Below are 17,915 nucleotides of genomic sequence, written 5' to 3' on the forward strand. Positions count from 1 at the left end.
ATATTCAAAACTAAAGATTAAATTTGTTCAATTATTTAACCTTAGAAGGTAGCATCATTTCAGTCATCAAAGATTAAAAATATTTAAGCAATATTGAAGAAAGAACAAAACGAGTTCAAACAAAACATCTCTATGGATGCAAGTGGTTGATGCAATGACTTCTCTGGTTAGTATTAGGATACCCCTGAATAAATCATATTATGGATTTTGTGCTTAGTGTCTTGCAGTTCTCATTGGAATGTCTGGAGCTTCTTAGGTGGAAATTGTGCACTGGATCAACATCGTAGACCTCAGGGATTGATGACTCTTTTCTCGAACCATCCTAGAAGACTCAATCGAACAAGCTTCTATCGTGTTGATTTCAGCTTCTTGTTTATATTCTCAATATGGTCACGTGATCAGCATTACTTCCACTGACTCTCCACAAATTGATCTCATGTTTTATGAATGAGCATATGAAAATGCTTAAAAATAAATATATATGCAAAATAAAAAGATGCAAATGCAGATTGAAAATGTTGACCCCAACGATGAATATCATAGAATAGTCTTCACCAGAAAAAAAAGTTTTCACATTACAAGATAATCCAATTTACATGTCTTCGCTTAGATGGTGAGCCTGGAATGGATCACTGCTTCATATCGGATCTTCGTCCTCAATAATGATGCCCTCAAGCACTCTGTAATCTGACTCCGTTAATGCCTCGGTGGTAGTGAGGTCGGTGTGTCGCTCTTTGATAACTAGCGATGAAATGATTGTAGATAAGACTCCACTGCTAAATTACTCCTTGAATCAGTGGATCATCATCTCAGTACCGAATGATGCACGATCTTCGAGCTCACTGCTTCGTCTCGGATCTTTGTACTTGGAACCGATGCCCCTCTATGCTCTGTAAACTAACTCCATTAATACCTCGGCTATGCTGAAGTTTGTGCTTCACTCCCTGATGGTTAACGATGGAATAATTTTGGGTGAGAATCTACTGCTGGATTACTCCTTAGATCAGTGGATTATCATATCAGTCTCGAATGATGCACGATCTTCGAGAAAATCTCATTCTTGTACTCTGGACTTCTTTTTAGCCCTTACTCCTTAGATCAGTGGATTATCATATCAGTCTCGAATGATGCACGATCTTCGAGAAAATCTCATTCTTGTACTCTGGACTTCTTTTTAGCCCTCGATGCATGTCTGTGTATGCGATCGCTTGATTGAAAACTTTTATCTCTTCTTGTGAAAATTTTCTCTCGAATATCCCCTTACGGATCAACACTTTTGCATTATGATGATGCAATGCAATGCAATGCAAATGACAAAATGCACAAACAGAGAAGAAATAAGTTAGTATACACAAACAAAAGAGAAAAATAAGTTAGTACATGTAAAATAATTGATACAAATAAAAATGTAATTCAGAGATGGATATAACACCTACCTCGTCATGATATCTACCCAAACATGCTTTCAATTAAATAACAATCCTACCTGGACATGCTATCTACCCAAAATGATCTATTTTCAAGAAATTGGTCCTAACCGTATGGTATCTAGTTCGCATGCTTTATTCGGAAAAAAAATATTCTACAAATTTAAAAGGTTAAGGTTTAGAATCGTTCCTCCTTCGTGTACACCTATTTTGGGTACCTACTGACGGACAAAGGTTCGGTATGACTATACCTAGGGTGATCGTTCGACGGTTCACTATATGCTTGGTTTCGGCTCTAACAGAAAAAAGGGACTCGAATTGTCCTTGATGTCGGTGCCCCCTTGGGCTGCCAGACCCTCGATCCTCACCCATTACAGGTTTCAAACGGAACGAGTTCAATTCGAGGGGATTCACTGTCTTATACCCGTACGAGGAATAAATCCCTACGAAGGTATAAGGTATGTATCCCATGGGTTATTTGCTAAAACTCATACGAAGAATAAATTCTTACGAGAGTAAAGCATTCACCCCAACTAATTTGGATCGAAGCTCGTGTCTAGAGCTTATGTTATACCAATGCGAGTGATGTGTGTGAGGAGGAACATACCTACCTTCGACCCAAAAGGAAAACAAAACAAGGAAAAAAGATAAAATCCTGACAAAGCTGAAAACCAAAAATAAAATGTTAGTACGACAAAAAACGAAGCATTAAAAATTTCAATAACGGATCATAAATTAACTAAAAACTAGAAATCATAATTCCACCAAGATGACATATGTAAACAACATACAGCCTGACTCTCTAAAAAGTCCCCAGAGTCGCCAAGCTGTCATAACCATTTTTAAGTGAAACAATTAAATATTATTTTAAAAAAATGATTACGACTTAGTTGGAAAAATTGATGATTTTGGAATTGATTTGAATAAAATAGAAAAGAGTCGCCATCGACCTTTGGGTTAGGTAAGTCGAATACCTAAAAACGTCTTGCAAAACAATTTTAAGAAAAATCATTTTTTAGAAAAATCATTTTTTATGAAAAATCATTTCTTAAGACAAAATTCGGTCTGTGTTACCAAAGATTCATTTAAATGGATTCGGGAGTCGGTTACGTGTGGGGAAGGGTAAGCACCCTCACAACGCCCAAAAACTGGTACTGTGTCGCTTACACCTTGTTGTAAATGGTGGAATTTATGAGTCGAATATAAAGTTAAAATGTGATCCGTTTATTGAACATTGATTAATTCACTTCGAACTAATTAATTATAGAAAATTCTTTAACCCGAAAAGAATCTCGAATTAGTAATCCTCCATCGAGAAAGCTAACTCGACTATTTCTTATCAGTAAAAGAATATTCCATCAACATTGACTAAAAAAATTGAATCGAATATAAATTAACTATCGACCTCTACATAAATTAAATTGCCATATAAAAACACATTGAATCATAAGAGATTTAATCAGTAAAATAAATTAAATTTATTTCAAGTCTTATTTCGTTTGAACGTTGTATCGGATTGTACTACTTCGGTCAAGTGATACTCTCCACACCCGTTCTACAAATACATTCTTGAAATATTCGGATAACATTAATACTTAAGGAAATGGAAATAAATATGATTAAAAAATGCACAATAAAATATTTACAACAAATAGAGTTAGGCATATTTATTTACATTTGATACACATATAGATTGAAATAAATACAAATGAATGTTACAACCCAAAATATAATGGTCAAAAAGTAAGTATTTAATAATTACAATGACTAACATGGTAATAACAAATTAAAGGGCTAAAACAGCAAAATAGAAATTAAAAGACTAAAATGGCAAAACAGAAACGTAGGGACTAAAATAGTAATTAAACCGAATGCAACTAGTGACTAAAATAAACAGATTTACAAATCATAAAGTCAAATTCGAACATCAGCCAAATATACAACATACAAAATCAGTGACTAAAACGAAACTAATACAAACATTGTGGCCAAATTAAAATGAGTATAAATATAACATGTAATATAGGACTAAAATATAAATAAGGAAATTTGATCAAAATAGATAAAACAGACTTACATGGCTAAAATAACAAAACAGAAAGTTAAAGGACTGAAATAGCATAAACATGAATTTACAGGACTAAAATAAAATAATAGGACTAAAATAGAAATACATAAACATAATGGACTAAATTAGTAAAAGCAGAAACTAACAGGGCTAAAAAAGTAATTACAAAAAATAGGGCCCAAATCACAAACAACAACTAATACAAACATCAGAAATGTGAATAAGCCATAATACTTAGGACTAGATTGAAATTAAAACAGAAACATGAAGGCTGAATAATTTTTAAACCAAAAAAGTAAAATAAGGACTAAAATAAAAGATTTATAAATGTGGTGGCCATATTCGAATATCAAAGAAATACATGAAAATTAAATCAGTGACTAAAATAAAATATTTACAAGTATAATGCCCAAAGTCTAATCATAACAAAATTATCATAACATGCAATAATAGGACTAAAATATAAGTTCTAAAAAATAAAGGCTCGAAATCGAAATACAATAAATCTCTTTAATGACTAAATATGCGGTTACAAAGGATCAGGGACCAAAAGTGTGGTTTACCCTTTTAATATGAGAAACACGGGTAAGAGTTACAAAGATGCGAGGACCAAATAGGCTATTTACCCTTTCATGCTGAAACACGCATACCCTGAACCCCTAAAACGGCGTCGTTTGGTTCAATTATATATGTATTTTTAAAGGCTAAAACGGGCTAAGCTTCTCATTTTCTCGGCTAGAGAATCAGAGGGAGGAGAGAGGGATTTTAAACTCTCAACTCCCTCATCGGGGAGAAGAAGAGTCTCCGCCGCCGGTGACGCCTCACGGCGGTGCGCGGCGGCCCCACGGTGGCCGGAGCGGGCCAAAGACCCCCAAATCACCCTCATCTCCCTAAACTCAGAACCTCACCCCGTCTCACCTAGAATCTACCCTAGCACTAGATCTAAGGTCTTTACCTCTCGATGTCTTTGAAATCCGGCGGCTCTTGGTGTTCCCAACGGCTTCGAACCCACGGTGAGATCTCCTCTCTCTCTATTCTTCACTTTTTGCTGTTGGTTCTCCATTTGGTTTGACTCCCCGAATTTCTCTTTTTTCTTTGGTTCTCACCGAATGTCCCCTATCTTCTCTGTCTTGCTTTTTTTTAATCTTCTCCTTAGTCTTGCATGCGTAGCTAATATTTGATGGATGTGATTGTAGGGTCATAATATCCTAGAATTAGGATAAGATTTCTTTTGGATTTTTTTCTGATTTTATGTCCATTTTCACTGTTTGAGGGATTTTGGTCACTGTTGTTGATGCGTTCATCAGATACGATCGGAAGGGAGGCTCGGCTTGGTGACTCGGGAACTCGACGACGGCTCGGTGATGGGAATCTGGCTTGAGCGGCGGCTGGGAACTGAGGAATTCAAGGCGGTGGCTGAGTAGTTAGGGGATTAGGGTTGAAACCCTAAATATCTCCTGATCTGGACCATTGATTAGGTCCAGATCCAACGGGGTGAGAGGGACGGCTGAAGCTTGAGAGGAAACCCTAGTTGGGTTATCACATGGGCTCGGGTTTTGTACTGGGCCTGGAAACAGAATATGTAAATAAAATAATAATAATAATTCTAATAATAATAATTAAAATAACGATAATAATAATATATAAAAAAGATCCGGACAAAAACGGGTGTCTACAGGAAATAGATAAAAGAACAGCATGCAAAGTCAATCAACTGAGACAAAAAAAAAGATATGCTGTATTATATTCTTTACTATGGAGAAAAATAATGTAATATCTATCTGTAATATGTTCTATTTCCTATTTGATCAATCAATAACCTAAAAGCAGCCAATTTTAGTAGGCTCTACGGGTGAACCCTGCAAGCAGCAGGGACAATAACACCAGGCATGTGAACGAACACAATGGACAAAGGAGCAACCATTACCGGCTTCTCCGAAATCACATGTAAAGGCTCCAATGGAGGTATGATCCCCGAAGAATTTACGCTTAAAACGTTTCCGTTGAGTAGCATGGTTTGACTGTGTAAATCCCCGTGTTTTGCTGTTAGATGGTATTCCTTTCTTCTAAATAGTCTTGCATTGATGCCTTCATGCAGCTTGATAATATGGATTTTGTGCTTATGGTGGTGCTTGCGTCGCAAGGCAACTGCAGTATTGAAATCAAGCTTTGGCTTGACCGTACGTGGTGCTATTGTCTGGGTTGATCAATAGTAGTGTGATGCCTTTCTGCAAGATGTAAGAAAACTCTGGTCAAAATCTTAGAAGGGCAAGATTGTTTTGTACAGTGAGTGTAGGATCGGATCTTTTCGGTCCCGATGAAGCTTGTCGAAAGAACATTTCTTCCCATTAGTCGGTGCCAACAAAGAGCACTACAATGGGGAAAGAGTATCATCAGTATCTGAAATAGATAGGCTAATGAAAGAATTTCAGAAAGCAAAATAACCTGTAGTAGTCTGGATTTGGTTCGAAGTTGGTGGTGTTTGGTAAGCCATATTTTCCACCAACCAGTGACTGTCTGCAACACGTTTTTGTATCATACTTGGACGCCAAGCCGAGTTGATCTAAATACCTGCATTTCATGTCCCATATAATATCAATCAGAAATCTATTGGACCGATCTGAAACGCCTTAGCATCGGAATAACAAGGTATTACCAGAAACTGAACACAAATGCATTTGTAACAAGGTGATGGCCGCTGTTGTAAGCTCCTCCGGCCTCACCCACCCAGGCAACTGCTGAAGTTGGAGAACTCTTGATGATCTTATGGAGGCCGCTGAATGTTTCTGACTCACCTTTGAGAACGGGTGGATTGAGAATCTTTTCGACAAGATGCTCATCAACTCCTACAGAGAGAAAAACGATGGTCAAGTCCTAGAAGATCCAAATACTGGGATTTTACAAGGTGAATCATACCTGGTCCAAGGTTGTATATGTGGTGAGTGACAACATCTACGGATTCAATTGTCTTATTTATGTATTCTTTGAAACAATCCGAGTCATAGAACTCTCCGGGTTCAATAATCAACGGCTTCAAATCGACATTCTTCTATGCGTTCTCCACTACGCTTTGAAGAGCAGCAGTGTCAGCTGCATACTGGTCTGCAGACACCCGAGTTCCGACCCCACTCCCACTCAGTTCATTTCCTAACAAGCAAAACATAACAAATTCAATCTTATTAAAGATAATGTATCGAAGATTTGAGTCAATATCGGACAAGTAGTTACCTAACTCCCAACAATGAGTGGTATAGTTCTTTTCGACAGTGTAACGAATAAAAGATTCAGCATTAGTGTAGTTCCAAGCACCAACGGCTCACCATTGGAATCTATGTTCGACCAGCAAGAGCATTGAATCCAAAAATAACTTAGCCCTGAATTATGAAACAAATTACGGTTAATTACATTATATCGGACAAGTAGTTACCTAACTCCCAACAATGAGTGGTATAGTTCTTTTCGACAGTGTAACGAATAAAAGATTCAGCATTAGTGTAGTTCCAAGCACCAACGGCCTCACCATTGGAATCTATAGTTCGACCAGCAAGAGCATTGAATCCAAAAATAACTTTAGCCCTGAATTATGAAACAAATTAACGGTCAAATTAAACATTCATATTGGTGTATGTTCATTATATATATATACATATATACCCTGATTTTTGGAAGAAGGAATTAAGTTGATCCCATCTATGCATAGGTAAACATCCATGTGTAAAACCAAACATCTCAGATGTGTTGTTGACAAACAAAGTGAAAAAGCACAGATTCTAATTCTGTACTTTGTTGCATTCAAAAAATCGAACTATTGCTTGGTAAAAAACTTTATCATTTACATTAAGTGCAAAAACAGTTTCTAAAATAAATCAAAAAGTGAAAAAGTTGTTGAAGGCTTCTCTTGTTCTCCCACAACCTGTTGCCAGTATCACAAATGACAGGTTTTTGTTCTCTTAGAATCTGGTATTTCTCCCTTCTTATTTTAACATCTGTGCCTTTAGGCAGCTTGATGATTTGGGAGGAGATTAGACTTAAATGGGAGAGGGTTAATTGGCATAAATTGATATGGTTTTCATCGCACACGCCTAAATATGCGATTATCACTTGGTTGGCTATCTTTGATCGACTTGCAACGCAGGATAGAGTATCTCTTTGGGGATAATGGTGGACAGTGCTTGTGCCCTGTGTGGTGCTATATATAGTCCATTTGGGAGGAGATCTCCTTCCTTGCTGATAGTATTCAAAGTAGAGACTGACATAATCCTTCACTTTCTTGTATAATCTGTGAATTGTTTCATTTATGAGATCTTCCACTGGTTTAATCTCTTGATCCGGATGTGGAATGCAGAAGATAGCCAGAGTAATCATCTCCCTCTCCGAGTTCGTCACCTCTCGATGTACCGGGCTCTTGAATACTCTATTGGTCATTAGCTTTGTGCAGTTCATGGAACCACTAATGTAAGTCACTTGTTAATCATGACATCTCTACTTAATTTACTGCATCAGAATTATGTTACAGAAACTCTCATCTTTTAGCAGAGAACTTCTAATTGGTAGACTAGCACAGTCGGACCAAGTAGGCTAAATTACTCGGGTTCGGGTGAGTGCCATTACCTCTATATGATCACCGACATTGATCGGAAGAGCTTCAGTTAGGACAAGAACGTTAAACCATTGGTCGTCTTTCAGGACCTAAAACCTTCCACTCCTTTGTCTTGCAATAGCGTGATGATCGGTAACGCATGTTGAGCAACATGTAATAACATTACAGTGGTATTTGTTCAGAATTTTTTAAGCCAATTGATATGGCGTATACACTCTCCAGATCCAACTCTCAAATTCGAATCTTCTAAGATGAACAATATTCCCTTTTGCTAAAGAAATTCCAAGTGGAAGAGAGATGGCCCAAGGATAAGCCTTAGTAACAAGGATATGGCCCAATATAATTTTCTTGAGAAATTAATACCAAACTTGGTAAGGATTTTAAGAAATTTCAAAACCTAACCCTAACACGAACACCTATAATGGCATCCACCAAAAGAAGTTAAAAAATGTACCAGAAAAACCTGGCTCTAAAATCCCTTTCTTTTTGCCCTCTCTAATCCCTGCACCTTGGTTCATATCAAAATGAGAATGCATTGCTTAACAGAAAAGGTTACACTGGCCTATAATCAAAATTAAAAGTAATCATAAATGAAGTGAATCTAGTAGAATAATACAGTATAAAATAGTTCATTCCAAGTATCAGGTAACCCAGGTAGGCACCAATGGCTGCAATCAGACGACTTAGCCGGGTTAGACCTCTGAGAAGGGCTTATATCGCCGCTGTAAATTGAAGGGTGCCCGTCTTTCCTAAGCTCAGAGAGCATTGTTATGTCCAACAAGTATATAGGCACATGCAACTCCCTAATGACTTCATCCAACACTCTCGTCTGATCCGCATATGCGCCGGTGTATCTAGTTACTTCCATAGGGGTCGTTTCTCCATAACAGTTTTTCCTGGTCATCGCTGTTGCTTCGGCACTCCATTCACTTGGACTGTCAATTATGTTAACCGAACAAAATCATTAGATTATCAAAACAGAACAATATGGTCATTCACCCATCATGTAGTTTCCTATCTTATTTTGAATCCGATGCTGTAGTCAACACGGTTATTCGAGAGAGCAAGACTTACTCATAGTGATCAGGGGAAATGGACTGAAAAAATACTCTGGTTCGAGATATGTCGACATTGGTGTCAACCCAATTAGACCATGTTCTTAGCCCTTTCTCCATAGCAACCAAAAGATCCATGTTCTGGTAATATTTACCTCCTGATTGAATCATATCCCACCTGCCCACATTTACCCCAAACCATTCATATTAAACAAAAACAAAACCCCATTTGAGAACTTTTCACCAACACAACAGAGAGTGTTAGCCTACCCTTGGAGAGACCCTTCATGAGTCCACCAATGGCCTGTGTTAAACACCAGCACGTCAGCCATTCGCCAGGCATTTCCGTTTCCAGCTATGTCGTCCAACTTTACGATTTTCTTCCCTTGTACCACATCAATGTCTACCAAATACGGAGCTCGAAAATATGACATGGTGATACCATATTCCTGCATTCATCATTTAAACAAAATTTACGTAGTAGGATAGAAAAATAGTACAAACATAAGTTGGGGTAAAAACACAGTAGCTAGTGAGTAGTGGCTTTTAGTTGGCATGATATCTTGCAAAATAATTCTCAGTTTGGGTCCCTCAGACAACTGCTATAAGGACGTGCTCGAAACGACTTTTTGGCCATGAAAAAAGCTTCAACACTATTTGCAGAGGAAGCTTGGATTCAGATATTTCAATAGACCTTTTCCCAAAAAAAAAAATTGGACCAGATATTTTAGATAGTGGAACTAGTACAATACTGTTCAAGTTTTTTTTGTAATAGTTCAAAACAAAGGATGAGTCTATAAAACAACTGATTAATATAAGATTAAAAATAGAAAAAATAGGTTAATATAAGAGTCTTTAGATTGGACAGGGTAATATATCCCTAATAAATCATATAAATTGCATTAATATTCCTGTTCAACTTAAAAAATTGTCATCAATATATTTTATTGTAATTAAAATTATTATCAATTATATAATTTTTTAGAATAAACCGATAACATATTAGATTAAAACCCGTCTTAATATAATTTTAATGTTAAACTTTGTGCAACACAATATTTAAGTTATAACCAAAATTATTATCAATTATATAACTTTTCAAGTTCTACGAGATAACATTAACTACCAAAAGAAATAGTTGAGCCAAACTAGGTTGCATCCAGCCTGTAACCACTGTACAAACCATTCTTCTTTTTCTTCTTTCCTTTACTAAATCTGGGTGGGGTTTCAAGAGCGAAGGAAATGGAATAAAGAAGAAAGAAGGTTTGATAAGGCTAACCAGGAACTTGAAAGTGGAAAGAGGCATTGCTCTGTTCATCTGAGTCTGGGTTTGTGGATCCCCAGCCAAAATCATACAAATCAAAGACTCCCATTGATTTCTTCCCAGCGAGTCCCCAACGAACATCACATTCTTCCCCCTCATCTTCGACAAAAAAGCAACCCCATCGAACCTGAAATAAACACACAAACACAAAAATCATCACCCAAAACTGTTCAACAAGGCAGTAGTAATCTAATACCTTGGGAGCTGACAATTGAGGGGCTGCCATCGATACTTAAGGTAATCAGAATCAGGTCTCCCAGATAGTTGACAGTTGAATTGGGGATCTATGGCTGGACAGCTCGAGTATTGGTACAATGGGTAAGAATCATCACGGACCCAAGTCCCTGTAAACAATGCACAAGTGGTTTGGTTGGTTTGGAACATTGGTCTTCTATGTTGGGGGTGGCTATGGTGGTTCCTCAAGCTCATTATCAGAGCTGAGAAAGTTGTTCGGGATTGAAACAAGGATAAAAAAAGAAGGGTTAAACATGGCTTGAAAAGATGAAAGGAAAGATGGGTTGTCATTTTTTGAAGAGAAATATTGCAGGTAAAAGCCAAAGATAAGAAAGTATACAAGAAAAAAATAGTAGTATTGTTATATGAAAAGGAAAGAGGGGGGTTTATAGGTTGAGGGTGATTGGTGAAGTTGTGCAGAAAAGGGGTGCTTTTTTGTTGTGTTGTGGTGGAGCTGATAGGCTTTCACGTGAGCTTTAAAATGGAGTGTCCGACAACTTGGCGGTGGATTTCATCGTCCATTTTAATTTTGACTGGAGTCTTACATCGGCTTTAACTCTACCTTGTCCCATATTTTCATTTATGAAATATAAAATTAGTTTAAAAACTTATAATATTTAATTGAAAATATGAAATTATTTAGAATTATATTTTATTAAATTGATGGTTTTGTATAATTTGTTCTTTTGGTTTCATGGTATCTCACATTCTTAATTTTTTCCTAAAAATTTAATGCATTGTTTTTTTTTTTGATAAAATGAGGTCTCATTAAAAGAGTAAATTATAAATTTGGTAACTGAACTTTCATAAGATTCCTATTTTACTCACCATACTTTTCAAAATTTTCAATTTGTTCACTTAACTTTATGAATTGAACTTTTTTTTGTCAATCCACCGTTATATCACTAATATCTCATTGACGTGGAATATTTTAATATTAAACATGCCATATCAGATTTTCCACATAATAATAATAATAAGGGTAAATACAAATTTTATAACTGAACTTTGATATGATTCATATTTTAATCACCGTACTTTAAAAAAATTTAATTTTGCTCACCCAGCCGTTAAACTTCTCATCATCAAAAATCGTTCACCAATGCCTTCATCGCCGAACCCATCTCCAGCTAGTGGTGGCTCGCACCGTCACTTCCAACAGCACTGACATCGTCTCCAGATCGAAACCCTGATGGTCGATTATCAAGGCTCCTCGTCGTTAGTCGTAGAGAAATCGTCGAAGGTTCGTCGGGAAGCCAAAGCTTCCCATTGATTTTCATAGATTTTCGGACACCCCGACCGTCCATTTGTCTCACTGCCGCCACTGCTGAAGTCCTCCCCTGTTTTTGACCAAAACCCAGTCGATTTGCCCTTTCACCATCGCTGCCTCCACCAGCCGTTTATTCGTCTAACCCCGGTATAGTGACAAAAAAACTCAATATATAAAATTGAGTGAGCAAATTGAAATTTTGAAAATACGATGAGTAAAATAGGAATTATACGAAAGTTCAGTTATCAAATTTGTAATTTACCTTATTTTTGCAAGATATAAAACGACGCCATTTTTGTTGAGATTGTCATGTCATAACACCGTTAGCTATTAACGATTGAGTGACCAAAACATGAGCAATTTAAAAGTTGAGTGAGAAAATTGAAAATTTTAAAAGTACGGTGAGTAAAATAGAAATCACATGAAAGTTTAGTTATCGAATTTGTAATTCACCCTTAAAAAACTCTCTTCATAATCGATGATAAACCGAGACTCGTCGTAGAAAAGAGGAAAGAGAGAAGAATACCTAAAACTATTATTAATATTTTGAAAATTTATAAATTTATGTAAAGCTAGCCAGACCTTAAAGCTTCAAAGCACCAATTTTAAAAACATACCTCAACAATACCTAACAAATATATCATAGACAAAACAGAAGCCCTGACAAGCAAAGAAACATAAATTTCTCAGCAGATTACAGAAACACGAAAGGATGGTAAAACATATAATCTTTTAGCCCAATATAAAACTTGAAGTCTCATACACTCACGGACATCAGTCTCTTCAGGGGAACAAACCAGCTAACGCCCTTTTGGCTAATGAATTAGCCTCAACGTTACAACTTCCGGGAATAAGTCGAATCGAAATCCTTCTTTCAACAATCGCAGATATGCGATGAACAAGAGAAGAAAAAACCACAAAGAAATTAAATGGTGTGTGAATCTAATCTACGTATTTGAGCAATCGTTCTCCACTATGGGATTAAACTTCTCGCACCAACTTATGTAACGTACTAATCTAGTAAAACCCAAAGATCGACGGACAATGATGTCACACGAACCACCGAAGTGGCCGACCAAAATTTTTCTTTAAAATAACGAGAAGTCAATGTAAGTAGAAAGAAGGTAGAATTGAGGCAAAGATGAAGAAAAACATATTTAAGAAAGATAAATTAAAAAATTATCCTTAAATTTCTTAGGATTTATATAAAAAGGTTCCATAATTAATGTTTTATCTAAAATTTAAGAGTTAAAAATAAAAATTAAACTATTTTATAAACTTGTCACCTCATTAAATTAACGGCATTCAACATGTTAGTGATCGAAACTTAATAAAACATAAACATTAGTGACTAAAGCTTAATTTTTTTATTTAAAGAAAAAAGTGTACAAACATAAAAGATAAGTGTGTTGAGTTAATCGATCGACGAAATCGGCCAAGAGGGGTGAATTGGCAATTAAAATTTTGGTGGAAGCTTTTGCAGAAAATTGAAAGTAATTGCACAGCGATTTAGAGTTGTTCGACTTTCTTAATCAAAGTCTACATCCACTACCTTAGCTTTCCACACTAAGGATTTTCCAACAAATTCACTAATTTGTTCTTTCTTTTGAGGCCAAAGAGATAACCTTACAACTCCCTCAAGAATATACCCCAATTCTTGAGAACACTCTTTCTCAAAGAGAAGATTACAAATTTGCAAACTTACAAGGAAATCCTCACAAGGTAGATTGTTTGCACAATTCTAGAACAAAGAAAAGAACACTAAAAAACGAATACAATTGAGTACAAGTAGTGTTCTTGAAAGAAAAATGAATATTGAATGAAAAATAGGCTTGAAATGCTCAAACTTGAGGTTTGATGCTTTCTCTTTGATTCTCTCTTGATTCTTGTTGATTGTTGTTTCTTGTTGTTGATCAATGGCTTCTAAGCTTGTTTAAATACACCTTCAAATGATTCTGAACGTTGGGGATGCTTAGTGGAGTCAATAGAGCCGTTTAAGTGTGAAAACAATTAATTAAAGCAATTGGGAGTGTCAGTGCATCGATGCATACCCATGGTGCATCAGTGTAAAATTCAAATATTTTGACCGTTGGACCCTTAGTGCATCAGTGTACTAAGAGTGCATCGATGCATCAAGTGCATTCGATGTTTCAAAATAGTCAGAGTGCATCGATGCATGACTGGTGCATCGATGCATCAAATGCATTCTATGTTTAATTTAATTCATGGTGCATCGATGCATTGATTGGTGCATCGATGCATGGATTGGTGCATCAGTGCATCACTTTGATAAATTGATTTTAGGCTTGATTTTGGTTCAAAATACTTTATGAAAATTGTTTCAAAAATAGTTTAAGTATAAAACACAATTTTACACATTTAGTAAGGTTTGAATTTGAACTTGAAAGACTTGGAGTAATAATTTGATATTCGATTAATTACATCGAATATACTTAGAAAATCATTTGTAAAATCTTAAAATTCATTTAAACTTAACTTGTTATATCGAAACACAAAAATATTTTCAACAATCTCCCCTTTTTTGATATAACAAAACATTTGTGTTATTTTAAGATTTTCTAAAATTTTGAAATCAATTTTGAAAAATTACTCCCCCTTACTACAACACTTCTCCCCTTTAACACTTTTACACTTCTCCCCCTTTTTGTTAAATCAAAAAGACATTAAAATGTTTTAAACAAGGTTTTGAAAAGCTTAGCCAATTTATTTTAAATATATATATATATATATATATAGCTTAAGCTGCTAAGATCACAATTAAAAGAGAGATTAGTCATTAGTTCCATAATCAATATTCAAAAGCAAATGTGAAATGGCATAATTGGTCATATATAATGATGCAAAATAAGAAAATTCAACCAAACCAAATATATATATAATATATATATATATATTAAGTTTAAAATCCAATCATCCAAACCATAACAAATTCAAGCATTTAACAATCCAAAACAAACAATCCAAGTTTAAAATACTAAGAAAGCATGGAGAAAAGGTCTAATCCATCGGAGGGTCGGGAGGAGGAGGATAATGAACTCGAACTTCAAGAGTGAGCGCGTCCATACGTTCACGTATCTCCCGCTGAAACTCAATAATCTGAGACTCCATGGAGGCAAACCTCAGATCAAACGACTCCAAGAAGGATCAAAAATATGGTGACATTTGATCTTCTTGTCGTGCCGGTTCCGGTGCAGGCTCATCGTCTGGAACGTGATTGTCGATATATTGCATAAGTTGTTGAAACTCAGGATCATCGTCAGCAGCCGGTGCTGGAGGAGGAAGAGGAGTACGAGAAGAGCTAGGAGCAGCTCGTGAAGAACTAGCTCCCAGAGTTTGCTTACCGGGTCGAAATACCCAAAGACCGGTTTCCTTGTCTTGTTTCCAATCCGCTTTCTTCAAGGAAGTAAGATTGATTTGATTTTGGAGTGGGATAGGATTGTCAAGAGAGACGTTTAGACCGAGTTTGATAAAGAGGTTACTCAGAACATCAATGTTTCAACATGTTTTGAAGGAACAATGTTTATTATATCCACTAGTTGACTAAAAATAATGTAGGGCAGATTTATTTTGATCTTATTTTTAATACAGTGCATCCACCATAAATCCCTAGCACGAAGAGTGGAGTACCTACCTCTGGATGGTCTAAACCACCAAGAGATCATCAAATGAAGAAAACGAGCAGGAAGAGATTGTAGAGTACTAACACTAGAATTTGGAACATAGGGATATTCCACATTTTCATTCTCATTATATAACCCATCATCATCTAACCCAAAACGGAAAGCTATAGTCTCGGGGTCAATATTGATATATTGGCCTAAAAGATAGGATCTAATGGCTATAGTCCCACATTGAGTTTCGTTTTGAATACATACCGCATTGGAATAGAAAATACGGACTAACTGTTGATAAACGATAGGTTTGAGCTGAAACATTTTATCAAACTTCCAAGCTTTAAGAATCGGAAGGTATTCAAAGTCAATATCTATCATAGCTTGAAGAGAACGAATACGCTCTTCTCGGATTCTATAAGATTGAAAATAATTTCTGTACCTAGAGTACAATTCGTCTCTATGACGCTCAGGCATGTTAAAACAAGATCCTAATAGAGATATAGGTGGAGGAGGATCGGGATTAGGAGGTTGGTTTGAACGAGAACGACTCGATGAAGTCCTAGGGCGTTTGGGTTTTAATGTTTTAAAGATTCGGAAAAAGGAATGTAACTTGCAATTTAAAACACATGTATGCACAATAATCAATCCCAAAACTCAATTGAGTCCTCAATAATTCAAGGTTCTCTAAACCGAATCCTAATGGGTAAGGTTTTGAAAACTATTTGAAAACAATTTTTATAAAATCATAATATGTATAGTTTTTAAAAAACAACATAATTAAATCAAAAAACATCAAATTTAAAATTAAATTCAAATTTTGATTTTTTATTTTGAAAATTCAAAAATTTCTTTGAAAATTTGTGAGGTTTTGATGAAATTGGTTGTAAATATAGTTTGTAATCATCAAACAATCAATACCCGATAAAATGTTATCCTAGAACTAATTAAAACTAGTCCTAAGATTAGAATATGATAAATAGAGATTTTAGAAAAATACCTTGAAAATTTCGATTTGAGAGGAATGATATGTTGTGTTGCATGATTTAATGATAGTAGCAGGATATAGAGATGTAAACTCGAAGATTCTGACAATTTTCGATTTTGACAAAAGGAGATTTAGAGAAAGAGAGGCGACAATGGAGTGTTTTGAGGGTTTTAATAAACCAAAACCCGATGGATGGATTGATGCTTGGCCTTGTGCATCGATGCACATTCAAGGCGTGCATCAGTGCATCTTTATGGTGTATCGATGCATTCAAGGATGCATCGATGCACTGTTAGGTGTATCGATGCACTGTTAGGTGTATCGATGCATGAAGCACAAAATGTCAAACTCTTTTTAACACTCAAAATGCTAAATTGATTGGCTCTAGTGGTATTGCAACTCATATTGAAAATTAATCATGTTCAATCAATCAAATTAATCCTAAACTACTTTTGAACATAAAATTAATTTTCATCAAGAACATAAACCCCTAACTAATAATAAAGAATGCAATAAAAAATTATTATTATAAGCATTTTCATTTATACTTAAAGTGATAAAATTATTTTAAACACTAAGTGAATATAGGTCAGTTAAATCTAATTCTCTCCTAAGTGTCCAAAATCTTTCCTTGTCTAAAGTTTTTAAAGATATCCACTAATTGGTGCAAAGTATCAACAATTCTAGAACTATATCTTCCTTAGCGACATGATCTCTAATTAAGTGATGTCTAATTCAATATGCTTAGTTCTAGAGTGTTGGATGAGATTTTTAGTGAGACAAATAGCACTAGTATTGTCACACTTGATAGGAATGATACCTACTTTAATTCCATAATCAAAACGTTATTGTTCATCCATAAAACTTGCACAACAACTACCGGCTGAAATGTATTCCGCTTCAGTGGTAGAAAATGCAACACAATTTTGTTTCTTTGAAACCAAGAAAAACATATTTTCAAGGAATTGGCAAGTACCGGAGGTGCTTTCCTATCTAATTTGCATCATCCATAATCACATCAGAGAAGGCATGCAAGCTAAAGCTAGATCTCTAATACAAAGTCCTAAACTAGGAGTGTCCTTAAGGTATATAAAGATCCTCTTAACAGCTAGTAAATGTGAGCATGATTGAAATCTAGCACATAAGCAAACACTAAACATAATGTCCAGTCTACTTGCAGTTAGATAAAGCAAAACCAATCATTGACCTATATAATTAAATCTACACATTTACCTCCTTCATCTAAGTCAAGCTTTGTTGAGAGCTCATTGGAGTGTTATGTGGTTCCATTTTCCAGTCCAAACTTCTTGAGCATAT

At 35.6% G+C, this 17,915-nt stretch overlaps 1 protein-coding gene and 1 pseudogene across 1 annotated transcript; both read right to left on the reverse strand.

Annotated features, from left to right (window-relative positions):
- Nucleotides 1-5,341: 5,341 nt before the first annotated feature.
- LOC120128504 lies at nt 5,342-7,238 on the reverse strand (annotated as a pseudogene).
- A 1,348-nt stretch (nt 7,239-8,586) lies between these two features.
- LOC120129659 (protein PMR5-like) lies at nt 8,587-11,064 on the reverse strand. Its single transcript, XM_039147115.1, has 5 exons — nt 10,671-11,064; nt 10,430-10,601; nt 9,421-9,599; nt 9,170-9,328; nt 8,587-9,030 (listed from the first exon to the last, which is right to left on the reverse strand). The coding sequence occupies exons 1-5, from the start codon at nt 10,997-10,999 to the stop codon at nt 8,697-8,699; spliced, it is 1,173 nt and encodes a 390-aa protein (XP_039003046.1). The 5' UTR covers nt 11,000-11,064; the 3' UTR covers nt 8,587-8,696.
- Nucleotides 11,065-17,915: the final 6,851 nt, after the last annotated feature.

This window comes from Hibiscus syriacus, unplaced genomic scaffold, assembly GCF_006381635.1.
Source record: "Hibiscus syriacus cultivar Baekdansim isolate YM2019G1 unplaced genomic scaffold, ASM638163v2 tig00001644_pilon, whole genome shotgun sequence".
Lineage (NCBI taxonomy): Eukaryota > Viridiplantae > Streptophyta > Magnoliopsida > Malvales > Malvaceae > Hibiscus > Hibiscus syriacus.